Consider the following 24,568-nt stretch of genomic DNA (forward strand, 5'->3'; position numbering starts at 1 on the left):
CAAACTCCAGGCTGTCAGTCACGCAGTAGAAGTTGGGAACAGAGCAGCTGTGAAATCTGTCTGTCTTTGTTATTATGCTCAGCGTCTATTAGTTTACATTTTGACTGCACAATTGTGAGCTTTTTGTTATGCACAAAAACAACATTGTGTTCTTTTATTTATGGAGCATTATTATTTAATAAATGCTGATAATTTATTTTTGAGTAATTTCTTCATGTACATCTATGCTGTATGTTAATAAAAGTGCCTGATTGACATCTGGGACACAGCTTTGACTAAACTCTCTTTTTGTTCTTACCATATGGCTTTAAAAAAAAAATCGAGATATGAATTTTGGGTCATATCGCCCAGCTCTAATATGTAACACACGTTTATAGAATTGACTAAGTGCAGCACTGTGGGTGATCCTCCTTTTGCTGTTCAAAGTCTTCTACATAACTCATATAATCAATACTTTAAAAGGACAATACAGGAAATGAAAATGTGTTTTCAAAAATAAAACAGATTCAAATACATTACGAGATTCTCTGACCTGCCATAGTTGAAATGCCGAGAACCACGCCGATTGATAACTCAATCTGTGTGCCCTGGAAAAAACAAGAGAACAGAAGCTCATTTGTACAAAGAGGAAAGCTCAGTGCAAGCTGTTGTCTGCATCTCTTTGCAATAGGGGACTCAAGCCAGGGTGCCAAGCACCTGTGTAATTTTGGAGTTAAATCACCTTCTTTTAGCATCTATGTCACTATTTCTGCTTCAAACGTGTGAGGTTCTGGCTGGACCGGAATTTCAATTTTCATCAATTTATCACAGTTAATAACCGTGTCGTCACAAAAAGGGTCACACATAATTGCCAACTTGACTCCATTCAATCATAAACTGATAGCAGAATGACTACGATTACATTTTTAATGCACAAAAGCTGCTTTGCATGTAGCAACTGACAGCGAGTGGTTGCAGACCTGGTTCCTCGTCTTCGAAGCAGCCATGTCAAAGGCAACGAGACGACCTTTAATCACTCACAAAGCTCCTAATCTCAACAAAGTACTATTTTGTAAAATTTAATCTATACTTAGTACAACCTTTAAATGCATTTTTTGCAGTCTTTCAGGTTGCATTAGCTACCTCCAGAGACTGAGAGAATAAAGTGCTAGGAGTGCATGCCTCATGAAGCAGACACTTACAGCAACAATCATGATGCAGTTGTCCAGGAATCCAAATCCAACGAATGGGAGTGCATTGTGCAGCAGAACTGTAAAGCAAGCAAACACAACAAATCACTGTCAGACACATTATAATGTGATTCAGCATGGATAGACAACAACGCATCACACATTTAGAAGAGAAATGAGAACATTAGACACAAAACGCCTCTGAAGCCATAAGCAGCTGTAAATCAGTATCAGGCAGTGATACATTAGTGCGTGCTCATTAATGTGGTATGGGGGTAAGTCGTTCCGTCTTATTTCTTTAGCACTGCCGCTGGTAAAATGCAGACAGCTACGAAGCCAGCGGGTGAACACTAGACTCTTGGTAAGGTGGAATGGATTTTTTAAACAGGAAAGAGTAAATAGCATCATAAATATCAAGAAAATCCACTTGCAGCAGGAGTGCGTGGATACTATAGACAGTCTGATGTACCGATGGTGCTATCAAAGTGAATTTTAAAATGTCATCCACCGCCCCGGCAAAGGATATTCAAGCTTAAGTTCAAGTGAAGTTCAGTTTAGTTTAAGTGACAAATCTGCAGGAAAGTTTGAAGCGTAATCGCCACGATGCGACTGTGTTCTCTACGGATCTCGTAGCGCTGCAGCTCTCCTTCAGGACGCTGTGAGAACTTTCAATCCTGCTGTGAGCGCCTGAGCTCAACACGATAAACACCGACACACTCAACACTTAAACGCAGACTGACACCAGAGGCAATCCTGCCTTCAAACGTATGCTGAAACGGAACAAAGTGAGCACTCAGAGAATTCTCGGTGTTGGGTTTGACTGATTCCCTACGGAAACAAACTGGAACTCGAGTGTGAAATTTAACAGCAGTTAGTGAGGTCAGTGGGGAAATCTCAACATTTGGTAAATGATTTGCCTCTTTATTTCTCAAATGTGCTTTCAGATCCTTGATACGTCACATTTTTATTCTTAACTCAAGAAAATGATTTAAGAGTGAAGCTGTCTTTAGAGATTTAAAAGCAGTGAACGCCACGATGCTCTGAATTTGAATTTCACAGCAAGGGCCTGTTATCTTAACTGGACTCGGCTGTCTCAGGATCCCATTCTGCACACTTTGAGTTTAACCCAATATTAAAAAATGACTCCTCTGGCCATGTTAGCTCTAATTATAACAGCCATCTGGGGACATTTTTCCCTGTTGGTGGGGAAATTTCAATTAGGAAATTTGAGGAAATCACGACTGCTCGTCCTTAGTTTTCCTTTTGGTGACTTGATATGAACTTAAGACTTTCCTCTTGTATCAGCTCAAAGTTTGTGTAGGGTAATTTCCAATAAACCAAGTTCATAAAAAGGAGAGTCTATGGCTGACGCGCGTTCCTGGTTTCCAAAAGAAATGCTTCCAGTTGCATTATGATTTGAAGACTGTTTATTTATTACAAACTGAAGATGTAACAATGAACTCCTTCCTAAAAGACATGAAAGTTCCAAAAAATAGCAGTTATCCAGAACTAGCTGTGCACACGGTCAGAAAACCGTTAGACTCCTAACCTCTCTGTCCATGCTCCTCCCCTTCCCTCTCACACAGGGTTTCATGCTACTATTACACTTACATACTTAAAGTGAGAGGGACCCCCTTTTAGGTTCCAATCCCAAAACAGTGACTTAAAATTACTTTATGTAAACACATATATTTTCACATTTATTAATCCTGAGAAGATGACTTATGTAATGATTCTATGAATTATAAAACAAACATGAACTCAATCGTAAATAAAAAATATAAAGCAGACGTTTGGCGCTTACAGTTTGCTTCCTACAGGCAAAGGTCTGGACTGTTTTATCTGGCTCCTCTAATGTTTTCCTGGGCACATCACAGCTAGCCTACAAGAAAGAAAAACTCTGAGCTCGCCAAAGTGAATATTTGAGATGTCGCAGGCATTTTTTTTGAAACTTCATTCCTCAGGTGGACTCCCATCCATCGCAGCTTTCACAAGTTTTCATCCCTGAGATGGATGCAGTGGTTTTTTTTCATAATCTCGTAACTCCCAGTAGGAAAAAAATAGGCAACAACAAGAAGATTGACATTATCATCACAAATGTGTGCGACACCACAGTGACAACAGGCTGAGTCAGTGTTTCACTTGAAGTTTGTCTCTTCTGTGTCAGCTCAAAAAGACAAATGCTCGACTCCAGAGGAGACTAAATATTTCCCACACAAAGCGGCTGTTGTGACAAATATCTGTTTTTGTTAAATATAAGACAGGCGAGGAGGAGAAGCTTCCAAACCTTTAAAGTGAAGAGAGAAAGCTGAGCTCATGAGATCACCAACAGAGTGAAAAATGCCCACACAGCCTTTGCAGTTGGATTACATTCTTTCTTTGTGAGCACAATGAGAAAAACCCCACTCAGCTTTATGCTGAAGCTTTTCTGGCTGGTCCCCAGTTTTATATAACAATTCAGGTTTATTTCATTTCATTTTTCTTCAATTTCTCTGTGTTTTACATTATTTTGACTTCAAAAGAAATGCATGCTTCAAATGTTTTCTAATACGAACCCTCATGTTGGGAAGTGCTGACTGGTTTACACAAGATCATCCAGGATGTAATAACGGACAAACAACTGTACAAACAGAAAACATGTCTCCTTATACAAATTCACCATCCACCCACACATCCATCCGCTTAACCCCCGGTATCTTTTCCAGCTGTTAATGGAGGCCAGGTAGATATGAAACCAGGACTTCCTTGTTGTGAAGTAAAATGGCAAATGGCCTGTATTTGTATAGCGCTTTACTTAGTCAATTATTCAATCATCCACCCATTCACACACTGGTGATGGCAAGATACATTGTAGCCACAGCTGCCCTGGGGCGCACTGACAGAGGCGAGGGTGCCAGACACTGGCGCTACCAGGCCCTCTGACCACCACCAGTAGGCATCGGATGAAGTGTCTTGCCCAAGGACACAACGGGGCTCGAACCAGCAACCTTCCGATCACAAGACAAACTCTTGAGCCACGATCGCCCCGTGAAGTAACAGTGCTAACCACCGCACATGTGCATAATAAAATAACACCTTTAAAATCTACTTTTAGCTGCATACATAATATTAGTAGCCTGTGACAACCCATTAAATTAAGTGTGCTTTCTTAAGCACATTAGTAGAAAGAAGCACTGATAAAGGGGAGATGTGAGATAATGGATGAAATAGCTCATCCATTTTTACCCCTACCCTTCATTTTTCCAAAAACATGTTCAATACAAGTCAGAAATCCCGTTATATTTTCTATTATCATATATTAGGGAAAGTTTGAATTAAAAAACGCTTCAAAGAAATTGAACAAGGCACAAATGGACTTAGGACTACGTGCAACAAGTATTGTTCTCCATGCTTAAGCAGATTGTCGTTCCGGATATTTTTTTCAGAGTATAATATTATGATGTACAACTTCACACATTTGCTGTGGCAATGTTTATTATAGTGAGCCATTACATTAGTAAGAACTAAAGTAGATTTAAATATCAGTAATATTGTATATGATGGAACAGCTACATATTAAAGTTACAGTGTGCAAAATCTCACCACTAGAGGTCAGTAGATTCCAAATTGCATTCAAATTTTATTTTATTTTTTTGTTTTTTTTTACCACTCCCAATTCAAGCCATAATCCTAGCTATGGTAGCAAATGTAGGACAAACAACTCTGGCCTTGTTCATCTCTTGTGAGTGTAGGCCAGGGGTGTCCAACTCCGGGCCTCGAGGGCCAGTGTCCTGCAGGTTATAAATGTGTCCTTGATCCAACACAGCTGATTTAAATGGGTAGGTTACCTCCTTAACATGTCTTGAAGTTCTCCAGAGACCTGGTAATGAACTAATCATTTGATTTAGTTGTGTTGACCCAGAGTGATATCTAAAACCTGCAGGACACGGCCCTTGAGGCCTGGAGTTGGGCACCCCTGGTGCAGGCTGTCAGTCCACTGTTTACCTCAGCTGGTCTCCATGACTGTTTACTTCGGAGGCTGCAAAACTTGTGAAAGGAGTCAGATACAAAATGAAGAGAAGCTCACTTCTAAACGTTGACAGTGATCCTGAGGTGAATTCTTTAGGAAATCCTGAACCTTTCTGTCAGTAAAGGCTGCTGTTTTTGCTGCTGTTAGCTTGCATTAATGAAGCTTTCTTTAAAGTGGATCGAACATTGTTGGACTCTGAGACTTATTGAATAAACTCTCATATGATATGAGAATACAATCAAACTGTTTATCACAGCCTAATATTAGCTGGCTTAATGTTAGCTCATAACCAGCTGTTGTTGGTGCATGTTAATGCACGTCCTTGTGTGTTAGAGCTCAGACATCAGTTCAGCAGGTGACACTTGAGGTGAGAAGGAAGAAGATGTAGTTTTATCGAGTCGCGTTGTCTCTTTCCTTCTTGTTTTCACTTCTTTGGTGAAGAGGACCCGTTCTCAGATAATAAGCATAGATACTCATATCCTGAGTCTGACACTCTGCACGGGAATGCCTACGAGTTTTCTTCTTCTCCACCTCTGGTGCACTATGTACGTGGCCGCTCTGCAGCCACATTCATAAAACACTATTACGATGAATAACGATGTCCATCTCATCTGTACTCAAGATGATGGGACAACATGGTGGCTTCCATGAATTGCAAACCTGCTCCTATCTAATTTTATTTATTAATTCTAAGTTTACACATAAATTCAATCCATCAATTTGTTGTTTTTTCTCTTAAATAACCTCAAAAAACCACTGATTTTACATTTAAGTCATTATGACCTCAGACTCAGAGACTTTTTTACTGCTTATTAGATTCAATTTGGATCCATTAGGTCCATAAACAGGGGTTTTTCCTTTCCTTTGGACAATTCACGGAAACAACACATTCACAATGAGCCATTAATTAAACTGGTCCTCATTAACTTTCCTAAACTGACTGACTGTTAAATGAGGCATGTCCTAAAAGATTAGTGAGCAATTTTCTATGAGTACTCATCTTGTAAGATGAAAAGGATAAAATATATAGAGACACATTGAGGAGTTAATATATCTGCCAAGAACAAAAGGACCTCTTACCATATCTTAACTGTGCTGCAGTGGGTGGTGCAATTTCCAGCTGTCCTGGAAAAAGAAGAAAACAAATATTAAAGAAAAACATTTCTATTGAGGAGAACGATCAGCATTATTGAGAGACACTTCATAGATGGCAAAACATAAAAGCAGAGAAAAAGAAGAAGGAAGGCATGCAAGAAATATGACATGAGAGGAATGAAGAGAAAAGAAACCACACCTCCCCCGACTGAACAAATATATATGGATATGTGGATATAGACTCACAGTAAAACACAGTCTTACAGTCCTAAATGCCTGTGTACACATATTAAATGGACAAAAATGATGGGAGACAGATTAAAGAAAAAGCTAACCTATTAAAAATAGTTTTTAGCAGTTATAACAAACCACAGATAGGCCGATGAAGGTCACTTCAAAGTTTAGAAGCTACAACCTCAAAACTGTGATCACCTCTAGTTTCAAAATAAGAGCACAAAAGGGTTAAAAGACTCAGATAACATGATCGGAGACGCCAACGATTAGAATAAGGTCTCTATATAACTCTGCTATATGTAGGCCATGCAGGACTTCATATGTTATTTATAACGTTTAAAGTGGATTATGAATTTCTCTGGAAGCTTGTGAAGGGAAGTGAGAAAAGAGGTGATGTGTGAGCACCAGCTGGTTTTCTTAGTAGCCTGGCTGCTTCCAAAATAAGGGTTAAAGTGATGTCGACATATAATAACTGTTGCCAAACAAGCTTATCGGGAGACTCGCCATCATACTGATTAGCGTGAATGCATGTGGCGCCAAACAATTAGAGCCGAGACCCAAAGATTCAAATATCTGCCACACACAACATACAAATACAAAGTTTACTGAGATTTCATTAAACTTTGATACTGCGACAGCACAGCTGAACTGAAACTGAAGTTAATGGGATGCAACCTCTATCTGGATTGCAGAGTAAAATTACTGTCTGACTATATGCCACATTTACTCAACAGCCACTGAACTGTGATGCAGCACAATGACCTGCTGTAGAGAAATAGATAATTAAATTGGTTTTAAGGCTAAAGACACAAGACAAGAGGACTTCTTCTGCCGGTCCAGTGAAATTAGATTTATTGCCATGAGGTGAGTGGAAATGTTAGTCCACATAATGAAGTCTGGTCTGTCATTTCCAGGTGTTATTGCACCACTGCAGGGTAAACCAGGCTGGAAAGGTTTGGATTATTAGTAGTGAAGGTGATTCAACTCCAAACAAACATACTCCTTCATTCCCTCCTTGGACCTTTTCCATTGATTTACAAGCTATTAAGAACAAATACAAAACAAATATTATAGTCAAGTACTGATTTTTAGGGAGAAAACTATTAACTTTTGTTTTTACTTAATTAGAACAAAAAAAAAAAAAGCTTGAGCACAATTTAATAATTTTCAGTCACTTAATGGATTTATTTATGTTACAGTTAAGTTTAGAAGTTTAAAAACTGAACCTGGTCGATCACAGAATGAACGGGAAACTAAAGATAGCTTTCTGCCTTCTTTCCTCCACCCTGTGTGCCTCCCCCCACCCATTGCCACCCATGTTCAGTGTGACATTATGAGCTCTACAGTCTTCAGTTCAACTCCCGGCTCATGCAGCTCACAACAGATGTTCATCAGCAAAGTGCATACACAGACACACACTGACCTGTCAATGCTTCCAGTTTGTGTATAAAGAAATATTATTATCCCATTTTGCAAGTTTCTGGACAATTATGTTGCTTCCACAGGCATCAACCATCCAACTACAAGAGATGGAGATCTTATCCACGGAGGATGGTTTACTTCCCTCCAGAAACCATTTGTTTCCATTTATTGCTCATCCAGGGGCTGCTTCAGGATTTAATTGAAGACCTTTCAATGATCATCAACATCAGTGAGGCAGTAACCATTAAACCTTCTTGGTACGCAGTTATCCTCACCTGCCTTACAACACTAGCATTTGTTAGAAAATGGAACTTTTCTGTAAAGAAAGATGCATCAGCGTTTTAACGATATTCCCCCACTTTTTCATATTTCAAAGCAGTGTTTAACACCACCCTAAAACTATCTGCTCCCTGGTGAATACCCACCAGCGTCAGATGGATGAATTGCACATAAATCAAAGTGGTGAAGGTCAGCTGAATCAGTCCTCAGCTGACGCCGGTGCAGCAGTGTCAGGTCATGTGCTGTGAAGGGCTCAGACTGCGTTCAGCATGGCTCTGTCTCAGCCTTCCTTCCGTTGGCTGCTTTATTTGTAACATCTCAAAACTTAAAAAAAATCTAAAAAAAATCTAATGAATCGGTTTACTTCCACACAGAGACTGATCTTCAGGATATTTGGATAAAGACTTGAAACATTTATTATCTCTCTTTTTTTTTAAGTTTGTGCATGTAGAATTATTTAATAGCTTTACATATTATACCCAAGCAAAAAGAGGGACTGATTCAAGGATTTTTCTTATATTCAGGAATGGGGGCAACGGATCAGAAACTGATACAGCATTAAATCTGCATTAGAAAACACTGGGCATGACTTTTAGGCTCATCACCTCTCTATTAAATAAGATACAGTGGTTCCAACATAAAAAATTTTTTTGTATTGGGGAACTTTTTGTAGTTTGTTAAGTATTTTGTTAAATGAAGCAAAATATTGTAAAATAATGTTGCAAATCATGCACTGCAAGTTAATTTGTGTCACGTATTAGCATCAAAATATATATTAAAATATACTTAAAATATAAAGGAATAATAAAAACATAATGGAAAAAATAATAATAATAATACTTAATTTATTAATTAGAAAAGTATTATTATATGGCATAGTCTACAAATAGAATTTATATTTTATGTTCATTATCTAAATCAGCAGAAATAATTAATATAAAACATTTCTTTTATTGCAATGTCCTATTTAGAGTATCCCAGATTAATATCATTGGGGGTACTGGGGTGGTAATTAAATTTCGAAAGCTGGGGCATGTCTGGCCCCCGGTGCCCCCCTTTTAGATGCACCCCTGGAAAAAATGCTGACTCTCTTGATGTGTTCAATTTCAAGTTGGAAATCAGAATTTCTGAGTTGCCAGGCGAGATTTTAAAGCGAAACACCCCCTCAAGTCAGAACTACAACTTGAATCAGCAACACCAACCCCACTTAACAATCCAAGATGGTGGTGGTACAAAAAACTTAGTAAGAATTAAAAAAGAACAAAATGTAGTGATTTTGTGTGTAGACTGCATTTCCTTAGAGAATAACACATAGTTAAATTATTTATTTAATGTAAAGCCCATTAACTTCAGTTATCAGGTATCAATAATCCCTGAGTCCACAAAATTAAAACATTATCAGATTTTGAGGTGTCTGGCCCCCGGTGCCCCCTTTTAGATGCGCCCCTGGACAAAGTGCTGACTCTCCCGGTGGGTTCAATTTGAAGCTGGAAATCAGAATTACTGAGTTACCAATGCAGATTTTAAACCACAACGCCTGCCTCAAGTCAGACTGAAAGCTTGAATCAGCACCACCAACCCCAACTTAACAATGGGTCGTAATAAGTCGCTAACTATAACTATGAAGCAGAATCAGCTCCATCTGATAAAGACTGTGTTTACACATAAACAGACTACACATTTCAGCATTCTGGTCACAGATGATGCTGTTTGCAAGATCAGGTATAACACCTGTGTGAATTTGGTAAACTATAAAACTCTGTCACTTGTTCACATGAATTTCCTGTAAATCCTAAATCTAAAAAAAGCTACTACTTTGAATTTGCTCTATATTTCAAAAGTCATTGCATAAGTGGTAGCTGGTTTGGCTCAACCCACAGATTATTTGCTTTGTTTTGCTGCTTTATTCCTCCCTCTATGAGAGTGTTGCTGTGATCTCAGAAGAAGGCGAGAGGAACTCGCAGTGTGTTGTCTTTGTTTTGCTTTGACAAATGGCCACACTCTCTCAGTGCTGGTACAGAATGAAACCAACGTGTGAAGAGCTTAGTTTTGTAAATGGGAGATAAGTATGAAGAAAAGAAAAAGCCAAACAGCCTCAGCCACAGGAAAAAATAAGTTGAATAAATGTCTGTCAGTCCATTCTGCATTTCGTTTTTGTGCGTAGAAATGACAAATACAGGCACTGTGAATTTCAGCTTTACTCTGAGAGGGTAAAGCAACAACTACTGCAAGGACATTTCTGCATACGGCAGTTCAATGCAGTGTTGTGTGTGTGTGTACCTGTTTCTGTTAGTGTGCATGTCTCGCATGTTATGTACTAAAACATTATTGGAGAGAGTCTCGATTCTAGAGGGACGTGTTTCTGTATGAATCTATGTCATTGTATTGTGTGTGTGTGTGTGTGTGTGTGTGTGTGTCTGGGAGAGAAAGAACAAAGGTTCAGCAGAAGAGGAACAATTGAAGGCTGGAGCCATTCATCAGCTGCACAGCACCTTGCTATTCCCCTATGATATATGAGACAGGAGAGAGGAAATTACACAGCACAAAGAATGTGGACCTGGTGGACAGGACCATCATTAGCAAACACAAAATGGGAACAATTTTTTCTTCCTTGGGGGAGGGGGGCACTTTTTACAGAAGGATGAAGATTAGGTATCATAAAAAGTAAAAGACAATCAATTAAATACTCAAAGAAATCTCAATAATAATAATATTTTTCTTTAACTTTTAGTGCCCTGCAATATGCTTCTGAATGTTAGAATTCATCCATTGAATGTCAGAGAAGGTATCATGAAATGGACTGATTCTTTTCTACTCTCGCGGAGTACTCAAAGCGCTGTATACAGCACGCCTCATTCATCCCTGCACTTCTAAAGTCAAGTGCAACTAATAAACATTCTCACACAATCACACTCCGATGAACGCATCGCAGGGCAATTTGGGGTTAGTATCTTACCCAAGGATATTTGGCATGCAGACTGGGGGAGCCAGGAATCGAACCACCAACCTTCCAATCAGTAGCTGATTTGCTCTACAACCTGAGCCACAGCCAAAGCTGTTTACTTGCCATTGGGAGCCAGTCTGCCAGCTACTTAGGCCCAAAAAATTCTGAGTGACCCAATGCAGTCCAGAAAAAAAAAAAAAGAGTCCTCAGCTTTTGTTTTCAACATGATCTGTGAGAGGCTATTTCAGTTTTGCCCAATTTGAGGACGACAGTATTGGCCTTTAGCAACTCGGGGGAGGAACTTCTAAATGTCATATCACAACACGAATGTCTGCTGAGAGAAAATAATGAGTGGTTTCTCATTAAACGCAGAATTACCCTGTCAGTTTACTTCTGCGAGAAGAAAACACAAAGCACTGGAGCATGAACCTACACAAGCAGATGCATAATCCAGGACTTTTTTCCCTCTGAGCTCATTGAATTCTAAATGGCAGGTAGAAAAAGAAATACAGCTTTCTGTTTCCTCAGTGACGATTTAGGGAGCTGGGAAAGCCCTGAAAGAAAACTGAGAAACAGACAAAACCACCACCAATCCCTGCAAAGATCCCCCTGACAAATGGAAAACCACTGGAGAAGAGAAGGAAAGCAGGAAGTGCAGTTTCAATTTTGCCTTTGATCGCCCAAAAGTTCACATTGGAAGCAGTGTACAACGGCTTTACCTGTACTTAACATTAAATGGCAACTTCGTCAGGTACACCTGTTCAACCGCCCTTATCTCCAGTATCTTATCAGCCAATCGCAAGGCAGCAACTCAGTGCATTTAGGCATGCAGACTTGGACATAACGACCTGCTGAAGTTCAAACCAAGCATCACAATGGGGAAGAAAGGTGACTTTGAACATGGCGTGATTGTTGGTTCCAGACAAAGTAATTTAGAAACTGCTGAACTGCTGGGATTTTCCAGTGGAACTCTCTCTAGTGTTTACAGAGAACAGTCTGAACAAGAGGAAATATCCAGTGAGTGGCAACAACTGCCTCAAAGTGATAGGAAGACAAAATTAACTCAAATAACCTCTTGTTACAACCCGGGTATACCTTAAAGAGATGGGCTACAGCAGCAAAAAACACTCCTGGTGCCACTCCTGTTGGGGGAGAACAGTTCACATGGGCTCAAGCAAAATGCAATAACAGAAGATTGGAAAAATACTGAGTCTCAATTTCTGCAGACATCCAGATACTAAGGTCACACTTTGGAGTGAACGACATGTAAACGCCACAGCCAAACCAAGTAGTGTTGATGAACATGTCCATCCCTTTATGACCACATTGTACCATGTGGCAAAGCTCAGATCAGCTCAAACTGAGTTTTGAACATGGCACTGAGTGATTGTACTCAAATGGCCTCCATAGTCACCAGATCTCAATCCAGTGGAGCACCTTACAGATGTGGTGGATCAGAAGATTAACATCATGGCCGTGCAGCTGTCAAAATCTCTGAGGAATGTTTCCAGCAAATTGTTGAATCTGTGCAGGTGCACAGCAGTTCAACTGCAGTGTTAGTTTTAGCTTTTTTAGCCAGTAAGGTCATATTTTTGCTTGGTGTCAGTCATATGAAATATATGTCCACTATGCAACAAACTGGTCTTAGATATTTAAAGCATGTGACATAAACCATCAAACACATTTGTAATAAATCAAAGGAGCTTGCAAAGAAAAGCGTCTGGACTGGCATCTGGGACTCTCCACCATTTGACCTTAGAACTGAAGAAGCTTCTCGGATGAGAGGTGAAACGTCTTCAAGCAACTTAAAGAAGTCCAGACGCTTTTCTTTGCAAGCTCCTTTGACTACGATGACCTGGATGACTGAGAACCTTCACAGACATTTTGCAATAAATCAAAATTTTAATCTGAAAAATGTCAAAAAGTGCAACCTGGCGTAATCAGTACTTTTCTCAAATAACTGTAAAAAGTTTTAAAGTCTTAGCTACATATTCTCCTGCTCCCCTCCAGCTCTGCAGAGCATTTTACCATCTTTCAGCTCATTGTTTGGTTTTTGTTTGGCCTGCTTTCACTGCTTGTCTTTTAACCACTGATTCCAGACACAGCAGGCAACCAAAAAGACGCCTGCACACTACAAAAACCAACAAAAAGCACAGATGCACCAAGTTTATAGTTATCTTGTAAAAACGGTGAAATATTTAGCATCTAAATGGTCATTTAAATTCTATTTCACAGAGGAAAACCAAGGTTAGCGAGTTGCTTAAAGCAGTGAAGCCAAACCAGCAAACCAGCAAATACAGGGCTGGAGAGAAATTAACCTTGATAAGCAAGTGCTGACTTGAGCATTATGGGGGAATCGGCAGCCATAGTCAGCCAGATATATCTCTAAGGGACCAGGTAGAAACCAAAGAGACATTCTCATCCGAGTACAAAAGTAAAGCATGGAATGACAAAAGCAAAGAGAAAAGCTGCTTGGAGAAGACAAAAGGTAAATATGCGGTGTCTTTAGAGGTTGTGATACCTTGTGAAAAAGACATTTTTTCCATCCTTGTCTTTTAAGCTTTTGACCTCGTGATGAAATGGACAGGCTGGCCACAACAAACTCCACCTTGAATGTCAAACACATCCCGCTGTGCATAATATTACCTGAGCTTCTGTATAATTTGATTCATGGCTCGATCCATCTGCCTAGACTTCACAAAAAAAGAGCAACCATATGCAGTGATTTTCTGCCCCGCTTTTGTCCTCCCCGTATAAATTATAAAAGTTCCCGATTGGCACCAGGCTGAAAGACAACATCACAGTCTTTTATTTTTAACTTTATTCCCCTTTTTTTAGACTAACCCTCGACTTTCTCCTTTACAAGGACTTGCAAGAGGAAGCAACTTCATGTAGTACAAGGGTCACAGCTGTGGAAAAAAAATTACTACGTTGTTTTTGCCATTTGCCCCCAGCAAACAGCAAATGTATTTGAGCCTTTAGGCAGGTAAAGTAACTGACAGGAAGGGAAGCAGGAAAAAGGGTGCCATCAACAATCTGTGACGTACTGAGCATGAATGATAAGAAAATCTGGCACTAAACAAGTCCAACTGCCAGGTTTAGAATCTATGAGTAGACAGGTGAGAACAGGTGTGTGTGAGTGGGCGGGAAGGACAGGTGCCTGGGATTGGTACAGTCTGAGGACATCTAGTGGCTGCATGGAGATTTTACACAGCAAACAGCCACTAGATGGCTCAGCAACATCATCTTAAATCCAAACAGGATGATTAGCCTTAATTCAAAGACCAAGCACATGTCATTAACCAACCACAGTTCGTCGGTAAAAAGCTGCAGGAGTGTTTGCCCAGTTCCAATCCTGGATGCTATTACTGTTCAGCAGCTTTTGTCTCCTTTGCACAATTAAGCTTCAACAACCTGAGCCAGGTTTACTGTCTGTGTGCTGCTGTTGTTTGGATAAAGAGCTTGAAGTGCTCAAGACAGCATGCATTTAGCCATCAAACACATGTATAAAACCCTCTAGACTAAGCTTTCAACCCACTTGTGGAGGCTAAAGTGGTTTAATTAGCTAACTGCAGCTAATTAGATCCATCAGTAAGAGTGAGCAAAATCAATAGTCTCATTATGGAAATGGAAAGCCTGTTGTGGTAAACAACAGTAAACTGGTTTAGTATAATTAACCAATAAAAAGACCTGATTCAAAGGTAATACTGACTCTAGTATCGCTTAATGTTTGGGATGCATGCTATAAATCGTGGCAGCTGATTGGAAACGTTTCCAAAAACCACTTACTTTGTCTTACTGGCATGTTGAGACTGATTAGTTATTAATGGCTGCACCTCTGTTGTTGGCAGCAAAATCCAATTACTCCATAAACACAGTACTGGAGTATCTGTGTGATGTATGGTGTGTTTTCAGTACATAAATTATCTGTCACAGAGACAACTTCCACAGGACGGTTACAGGCCTCCCTCTGTGATGTGTCAGTAACCAAAATAATTAATCAGTGCTGCTTTCGACTGACGAGTATCAGCAGGATGGCAGCGTCGCACCACTGATGTGGTAATCTGCGATCATGCTTCGTCGCAGTAGGTTAAACGCCACCTGGGAGCGCCACATCCCAGCAGCACGTTTGAATTTGCATCACTATAATACTGTGTGAGAAATTCAAAGGTGCTCTCCTCTGTGTGTTATCCCAGGTAAGATGGACACAATGTAAAAAAAGGAAGTGAGAGGGCACGGCTTCTCCTTTCCACATGAAAGGTGAAGTGAAATATCACCGTGCTGTCTGACGGCAAAAGATATTGAGCATAAAAAAATAGTAGGTATATAGATGCCCCATTGAAATGTAGTAACCTGTGGAAAGAGGATAAAAGCTTCGATCACCTATTTGTTATTCAATCTGCTTCAGTCGTGCCTTGGAAAGAGCTGCTAAAGAAAAAGAACCAGTTTTTGAAAGGAAGCTTAATTCGATGGCACTCAGACTTGAGGGGACAAACAAAGCAAAGTCATAAAGATCATCGAGCCGTCTCCCATCCTCTTGCTGCTCGCTTGCCTCTTTTGCATCTCCAATTAAGACTCCCTCCTTTGCGCCATAGAGGCAATTTCCCCTCTATCTCATCTCCTCTCGTGTTATAATGGGCGACCGTGGCTCAGGGGGTTGGGAATCGCATCTGTAACCGGAAGGTCGCCGGTTCGATCCCTGGGCTCTCTGTCCTGGTCGTTGTGTCCTTGGGCAAGACACTTTACCCTACTTGCCTACTGGTGTTGGCCAGAGGGGCCGATGGCGCGATATGGCAGCCTCGCTTCTGTCAGTCTGCCCCAGGGCAGCTGTGGCTACAACTGTAGCTGCCTCCACCAGTGTATGAATGTGAGAGTGAATGAATAGTGGCATTGTAAAGCGCTTTGGGTGCCTTGAAAAGCGCTATATAAATCCAATCCATTATTATTATTATTATTATTATCTCTTCACCAGCAGCCCTGTGGGCAAGCTAGGCATATAGTAGACATCACAAAGTGGCTGAACAGTGAGGATGACAGAAGTCCAGAGGAGCTCCAGAATGATTCTGTTTTTCTCCATCTTTGCATGCATCTGCTGTACTCCTGACATTTTTGGTGAACAAAAAACTTTATATGCGAATCTATGCTCCCAGTGGGAGAGGCGATAGAAACAAGGTTTTCTTTAAACCCCCCAAAATGTGTAGAGATGAGCATGAAGATACGGATTCAACTATTAATTAATGTAAAGAAGGTTTCAGCTGTAACTAAATCTGCCTTTTTAGCAATGTTGTTGGAAAATCCACAAGGCAATTTCAGTCACAGGCTTACTATAATAGACACAGAGTGAGTGAGTGAGTGTGTATTAGTCTTCAAACTCAAACTTCAAATATTTATGTAGATCCTATGTTTGTAACTTGATCTATATTGTAGAATAAGGAGGGGATGTTTTTCTCATTATCATTTAATATTTTAATATGCCATTATTAGTTCATTAGAAGTATATAACCAGCTTTGCATTAAGCTTAAATTGAAGTTTTTGATCTTACATTATTCTTTGCATTACAGTGATGGTGATAACTTTAGTTTGATCTTTTTTACAGGTACCAGAATAATAACATGATTTTCCATTGCAGATGTAACCATGATCATTCCATACACATTGCAGTTTGTTGCTCATTCTAGAGTTGTGCTCAAGGTAATTAAAGGTTAAAAGCTACAGCCAGCGCGAGTCTGGCTGATCTATGGAGGGCAAAGGCTTTGAGCTTGGAAGGCCGCACGCGCTTACACAGCACTTATAAGATGTTATTCTTGATGATTCTGTGCTTAGTCATGTTTTAATATGTTTTAAGTAGAAGTAGCTGATCCAGCAATATTCATTTAATATTATATACTTGATTTAGAGCAATACACACTGATGGTCTTAATAAATGAAAGAGTCCTTGTAGCTGCCATGTTGTGTCTTAGCAGGGTACAGACGGTTCCAGGAGACGGGGGGCAGTTAGCGTCTGCCCTCGGGAAGGAGACAATGTTATTCTTTGTGTTAAATAAAATTGTCAACATTGATTGTATTACACCTGTCACTACGCATGAGGGGGCGTTCTAATACCCTGATTTCATAAAACTATGGTGATGTGTTTTTTGAGATGAGATCTGAGACTGTCTGCATACAGTGTCCATCTCCCACGTGTGTGATCATTAAATCATCGTTTGACTCAACCCGACCGGACCAGTGTTGTTATTGTGGGTTTTTCCTCTGGTGTCCATCTCCAATATTTTTGAACCATAACAATATCCACAGCATATAGATCATATATGACATCATCGTGTTGCCTAGGAACTACCAATGGGCTAGAATGACAATTTTTTTTTTTTAGGAGATGAACAGCATCTCCTGTATCGATTTAGTTTTTTTTTTAAATAATAATCTATCACTCCTAACCAGTCATGATGGATGGCTGCCCCTTCCTGAATGTTATTCCTCCACTTAAAAGGGAGTTTTTCCTTCCCACTGTTGCCAAGTGGTTGCTCATAGGGGCCTGTCTGATTACTGGGATCATTGTAGGGTCTTTACTGGACAATATAAATTGACTGTGACTTGGTGCTATATAAATGAAATTGAACTGAGTTGAAATTACTTTCCTGGAACAGCTTGATATTTAATTTCTCCATCAAGTATCAGTTTACAAACATTATGATCAGGCCAAACAACACTGCTGCATGGGGATGTACTATTGATATAATGATCTTATTATAACAATAACAGTGAACTCAAAACTATGCTTACTGAACGAGACAGTGGAAAAAAATGATTACAGTACATCAGACTTTCATTTTTCATAACTAAATATCCCCGTGTAGTTGTTCTTTTAATATTTCTAATATTTAAATTTGCAAACACCATTTAAAAACAACTCTAAAATCTATATGCAATCTGATCAATACGATGCTCCTGCTACAACACAATGCTACAATGCTTTATTTGTACATTCAAAATCTTTATTTGAGGTGAATGGTTGTCAGAAAGGTTATAACTCAAAGGCTAATTCACTATTTTAATTTCTTTTGATGTCATGAACTCATTTTTTGGTTCTCTCTTTCTCTTTTATTTCAAAGTTTTCTTAAAATGATGAAATTATTATTGATGTTCCTGTTTGATAAACTGGAGTCACAATGCACCAGATTATTACTAGTAGAGTATAGCACTTCTCTCCATCCTTTTAACCATCATCTAAACAACTCAGCCTTTAACACAGTGTCTGCATTCCTCCGCTTTCTCCGTTTGTTCTTGTTCCAAACTGAACCTCTGGAATAGACCTTAAATGCCCCTCATGAGTAAGACCTTAACTACAAATTGCTCCTACTTAAATGTTTCTCTTGAGAGTTGTGGAGATGTTAATTCACTATTTTCCATTAAAACACCTGGTAAACTTTTCTCAGAAGAATTTTATAACAGTAAAAAGAAAACAGTGATAATTTTGGACAGAAAAAAAGGGAATAACACCAAAACAATTAACTTTTAACCGTGATCAAACTTGAGTTTGCTGATTTTCCAGATAAGCCCATTAGTATATCAAAAGTATAAAAGGAGAGCGGATATAATCTATTATAACAACCGCATTTGAAATAAATGCTAATGTTGCATTTATTATCAGAATCAGAGAAACTTAGTAATCCCAGAGCCAATTGAGTTGTCATAGCAGCAAATATACAACAAACACTCAGTGAGTGTAGAAACAGAATTATGATAGATAAATATGTAGTAGGAAACTATTTCATTATTATTAGTCTTATTTATCCAGATAAACGTCTCACTGAGTTTAAAATCTCTTTTTTCAAGCGAGAGCTGGCCAACCTGAAGTTACAACAAATGCAACAAAACCAATAAAACAAATAGAGAAACGGACACAAACATGTGAATCATATGCAATAACAGATCATTGAAAGCAGTCACGCTGACCAAAAGACCTATTCTGCTGTTCATTTAAAATCGACTTGCACTCCCTCACTATAGTTGCGGCCAGTGTTGGGAAGGTTACTTTTAAAATGTATTCCATTACAGATTACAGAATACATGCCCCAAAATGTATTCTGTAACGTATTCCGTTACGTTACTCAATGAGAGTAATGTATTCTGAATACTTTGGATTACTTAATATATTATCATGCTTTTTACAACTACGTGAATGTACTATTGCTGTGATTTATTACTGTTACTGAAGGTCCGCGGCACCGAACTGGACCTCTGACTAATACGGTTCCGTGTCGGGCTCGTAGCCGAAAAATAGCTTTAGTTTGTTGTGTCAGTCAACTTTGCTAGCGAGAGACAGAGAGAGGCGTTGAAAGGCTGCTCCAACGGAACTTATTGTTTCGGAGGAAAACACGAACACGGTGTACAGTCGAGTCTTAATAGCTTACTTACAACTGGGCTCATCGGGCACTCTTCTTGGCTGCAGTGGTTATTATTATATTTACATGCCTCCAGCTCCCGTTTTTGCTCGATGACAGCTCATACTTTTCCACTCGCCTTTTTCTCCCTCCTCGCGCTCACAGACACATAACGTGTATGGCAGTCCATTCTCCCTGCAGCACGGACTACACTGCCCATGATGCTACATTCTTTAGAGCTATACCTGTAGCATTCTGCCTATTAGCTTAGCACAACAACAAAAAGGCGCTCTCTCACCCAGGAAACACGCAGAGAGAGAGCGTCACCCTGTAACCATGGCAACCGTAACGCTGCCACCTGTAACAACAGAAGGTAGCTGTCAAACAAAACCCAAACAGTCCTGACCCGCGACAATATGAAACCGGAAAGTACCCCAGTGTAATCCATTTATTTCAACAAAGCAACTGTATTCTAAATACCACCTTTTTAAACAGTAACTGTAACGGAATACAGTTACTCATATTTTGTATTTTAAATACGTAACGGCGGTACATGTATTCCGTTACTCCCCAACACTGGTTGCGGCAATTTCCGGAAATAGGGGCAGTGTATTTTAAATTCTTTGCATTATATTGTGAGAGCGTGGGCTTTTCTGGTTGTGGTTTCAACCCTGGACACACAAACAAGAAGGAACCAGCCCAAGCAGAGATTTAGAGATAAAAACCAACCACTGGACGAGTGTGCAGATATACAGATGTAACCAGACAGTCATGTGTTTAAATGTTCACTATACGAATTAAAAAATAATGTTGCTTGATATGCTCTAAAAATCAATGAATGCATGTTTAAATCAAAAACTACAGTTCCCTTCAATTTCCTACTTGTCTTTCCCCACATCATTATTATTATTATTATTATTATTATTCTTATTATTATTTTAATTAAGACACGTTATACACGCAAGTGGAAAAAAAACGTGTGCAAGAGTAGTTGCAGACAGACAAATATAATATTTTAAATTGTTCCAGTAAAAACAGTGAATGCAGTTTTTTTAAGCTTGTTTCATGTCTAGGCAGCAAAGTATTTTACATCAATTTTTTCCAAGTTCAGTGTGAAACCAACAAAAAGGTGATGTTAAAATGTCCCGCGACCTGACAAGGTAAGTGCTGTGTTTAAATTCAATCAAGGAACGGAGGTCAGCAGGCAATCTCTGCAGCAGAGCCTTGTAAATAAAAATAGAAAGCTGCTGCTTTAGATTTGCTCAGTCCAAATTTTTCATATATGATACAGTGGGGTGTAAGAAAGCCGTCTGTGATGAGTCGTCATCCACTGTGATACTGAGAAACAAGAGGCCTTTAAGGTGGCAACAGAAGCATGCATGTAAACAATGTCATCAGAATCAAGCGCAAACAAAATTGTGGATTGAACATTGAGAAACAAGATTTGTTTGCATATAAAAATCCAATTTTCATTTTTAATTTTCTTGACTTGCTCCCAACTCCAAGATCCAGGTGGATGAGTTATAGAAAAATTCACTCCACTTGGAATTTATATAGCAGGGGAAAATATCAAAAGAGGCCAAAACTGCATTGTATGATAATATACTTTTTGATTAGGTAAAGTTGGACATTTTAGCACGGGACTATGTGGGAACTAAATCTCTTTCACTCTGAATACCTACTTTACATTGTATCTCCCTTTGTATACAAATGTGAAGACTCATTCAATCTACTTTGCAATGCAGCAGAGCACTTACATTTACACGTAACATGAGAGGAAAAAACTTACAAAAACCATAGTTACAGTAGCAAAAATGGAAGATTTTCACAGAACAAAACAGAAGAGAATGTAAACACTTACAGTACCACAGAGAGACGCTGTGTAATGGTACATTACAGCAACAAAACAGTGCTGGGATTCAGCGGGCATACAGTCGCTCCTCACTGCTTAGGCCCAGATTCTGATCGACCTCACACCTAATGCTCTCCCTGGCACTCTTTTATATCTTAGAGCATACTGTTGTCTTCACCCTGCTTTACTTCACATGCACAAACACACATCCTTATTCCACTTCTTTAATGAGCACACTGTAAAATGTTTATTTGAGCATCATGCATGTATTAGAGCTGGGCGATAGAACGATAACGATATGTATCGCGATATAACTTTTACTCGATAGAGAAATTAAGCTATCGCGATAGACCTCGCTGCTCTTGTCCTCTTAAAAAAAAAAAAAAAAAAAAAGTCAGCCAATCCAAATTAGGTAGCGCAGAGCCGAACCAATCACAGCCGCAGCGTCACGTCGCGTGACTTGTTACGTACAGCACAAGTGCCAAGCCGCACGTGTGTTTGTTTGGGAAGCAGCCAGCGGGTAATGGAGGAAATGAGTGTGCCGACTAGAAAAATCAACCGAGCGTGACCGAAGAGAAAACCGATGATGGTTTCAATGCCGGAGAGATTGTCGAACGGAAGAGCCATAGAAGTTCCGTAGTGTGAAGGTATTTCGGCTATTTCAAGTCTGACAAAAAACAGAGTAGCGTGCACTGTAAATTGTGCCGAAAGCAAGTCTGGAAATACAATAAACTGGTGCATGCGTCACTGTGCGCCACGTTATTGTTTCGGTGAAATGAATTTCTACAATACTGTTAATTCTACTCTCTGCAGTGTTTAAATGCTTACATATACACACAGTTACTGTCCCTCCACACATACGACTCGGTTCTGCTTCTATGCCCCAGCTTTGTTTACTTTTTCCCACCGAGGCTTCTAGACTTCTGATTGGCCAACATTTCTGCACGGTTAGGAATCTAGCGCCACCTGCTGCTTTGGCATGTTCATAGCAGCGTTTTCCTTCATTTCTGCCTTTATGTGTGGACGGGATTATTTTTTAAAACGAAAACGGAAAATCTCAGTTTTCAAAAATACCCGTGTACGTGTGGACGTAGCCTCAGTCTCTGACTGGAAGCGCTAATTCGTCATTCGGCTTTTGTGAGACTATAGTAACTGTTAAAACTGTTTGAAAAGCTCAGCTATACAACAAGGAGAGATTGAGAATTTCCTTTTAGTTCTCAGTTTATTTGATATTGACAAAAGTTAGTCAGTTTTGTCTGTTCTTCTGTAAAACAAACTAAGATTTATTTTTAGAATTAATATTTTGTTTCTAAGTGGAATTGACAATTTAGTCTGTTTCGTTTGTTCTATTTTGAAACTTAAACGCTTTAGCGGCTGCCTTTTGTGTAGTTTGCAATATTTGCCTTTATTTATCTGAAAAAGTCTCATGTTCCTTAAGTACATCTACCCTGTTGAACTTATTATGGGAAATAAATATTTAAATAAAAACAAGCTGCTGATTATTTCACATTTTACTTGTGAGCAACGGCACATTTAAATCTTACAAATATAGTTATTTGGCTTATATCGTGATAGATATCGTTATCACCTGAAATGAAAAAAACATATCGTGATATGAAAAAATCTCATGTATTGAACATATTTTTGGAGAGCAAAATTACTCATCATAAACTTTGCCTCTTTAGGTCACAATGACATAAGTGACAGGATGTTTAAGACTCATACTGATATCGATATTGGATTTAAAACTCTGATATATCACTTGATAAATGAAAATAGTTTCCTGGTGCCCATATACTGGCTGAAAGCTAACAAAATCCGTCTCAGCTACTCTCTTACTCACGTGGGTTGCCACAGCAGCCAGCACTTTTCCTAAACAACAACCCTAATGGACTTGTGTCTCCTCTCAGCATCAAACCAAGGATCTTTAGTTTGTTAGTTGCATGTGTAAACCACTACACTACGGAGCCATTACAGGCAAACACCTAATATCAGCTTGCTGATATATTGGTTTGGGCTCTACCTGTTTTAGCAAAATGTTTTAGCAAAAACCTGAAGAAAAAAAAAAAAAAAGACTCCTTGCTCTGTTTCATAAAAACAAAACTGAAAGATTTGACATATTTTTTTTGATAACTTTTACTGTCATTCAAGAAGGAAAGTGCCAAATCAAACATGCAGATCCACTGGAGAAAATAAGGAAGTGGCCAAAAAGTATCTACTCAAGCTAGCTGGGTTGGTTAGCAGCTACCCAGCTTTACCCTAATGATAATGGCCGAAAGGCTTAAAGCATTCTAAACAGCATCCTTATCTCATCTTTTTAATACAATCTGTTTAAAACTGAGATGAGGAGAAATTTTACAGCTTTATTGTCTATAGGACATTAGAGCATCTCTGTAGAGGTTTTGACCTAAGTGTTGATAAATACCACTGATATAAAGCTTGGGATGACATTTCTTGCTTTCAAGCCTCAATATGTAAGCAAACTGTGCATGCAGTATGAATCTGTTGTTCTTGAGGCAAGCATTTTCAAATATAAAATATAAACTGAATTTAATATAACGATCCATCTCAGCGGAAAACGCATCCAGTCGATATGGCCGCAACCACCATGAATCTACCGCAGCACACTCCATTAACCCAGAGGACTGGCCGGTCCTAAGATAAGTCAGCAAGTGCGAATCACAGGCAGACAGAAAATGGAAAATAAGGGTTTGGCGTCAAATGTCCCACAGACTGGAAGTGGCATAATGATGGATGCTCATAAGCCTGTCAAAAAACTCAACCTACCTGCCAGCAAAGCAGTCAGGGAGACCGTCGACCAGTCCAAGCAATTACAGATTCAGCTAGACTGCAGCCTGCATCCACAGTATGTAAGAGAATCCCTCAGGGTTTTTATAGAGCGAAGGTGAGGATGTCAGCAGGCTCCAGTCAGGCAGGCCCCACAAACACTGGCTTCTGTGTCTTCTCACCTCATTCTAGTTTATTTTGAGAAGATTTGGAATTCTAGGATGTGCCATTTAAATGAAAGATAACCTGCAAGTATCATAATCGTTCAAGAGAAACATGAATCGGTATTATCTTTAAGATTTGATGAGTGTTGAAATAGGTGATTTTCTTCATCTGCAGGCGTATAGATAATGATGTACTTTTGGAAAACAGTAATATCTATCTCTGCAACATTC

At 39.3% G+C, this 24,568-nt stretch overlaps 1 protein-coding gene across 2 annotated transcripts in view; it reads right to left on the reverse strand.

The window, feature by feature from the left end:
- Positions 1–24,568, reverse strand: part of LOC146563821 (transmembrane protein 65-like) — a 42,655-nt gene that overhangs the window by 13,207 nt on the left and 4,880 nt on the right. For both annotated transcript variants that reach the window (XR_014894369.1, XM_085291137.1), the window contains exons 3-5: positions 6,259–6,303; positions 1,182–1,249; positions 533–587 (exon numbers count right to left, since the gene is read on the reverse strand). Coding sequence is in view for 1 of the 2 variants with exons in the window: in XM_085291137.1 (XP_085147263.1) it covers positions 533–587; positions 1,182–1,249; positions 6,259–6,303 (168 nt within the window). In the remaining variant the exon portion in view is untranslated. The remainder of the gene's footprint in view (positions 1–532; positions 588–1,181; positions 1,250–6,258; positions 6,304–24,568) is intronic.

The sequence above is a fragment of the Mchenga conophoros genome, linkage group LG11 (genome assembly GCF_057382185.1).
Source record: "Mchenga conophoros isolate Kocher_MC1m ecotype Shallow Benthic linkage group LG11, M_conophoros_male_GT1.1, whole genome shotgun sequence".
NCBI classification, from domain to species: domain Eukaryota; kingdom Metazoa; phylum Chordata; class Actinopteri; order Cichliformes; family Cichlidae; genus Mchenga; species Mchenga conophoros.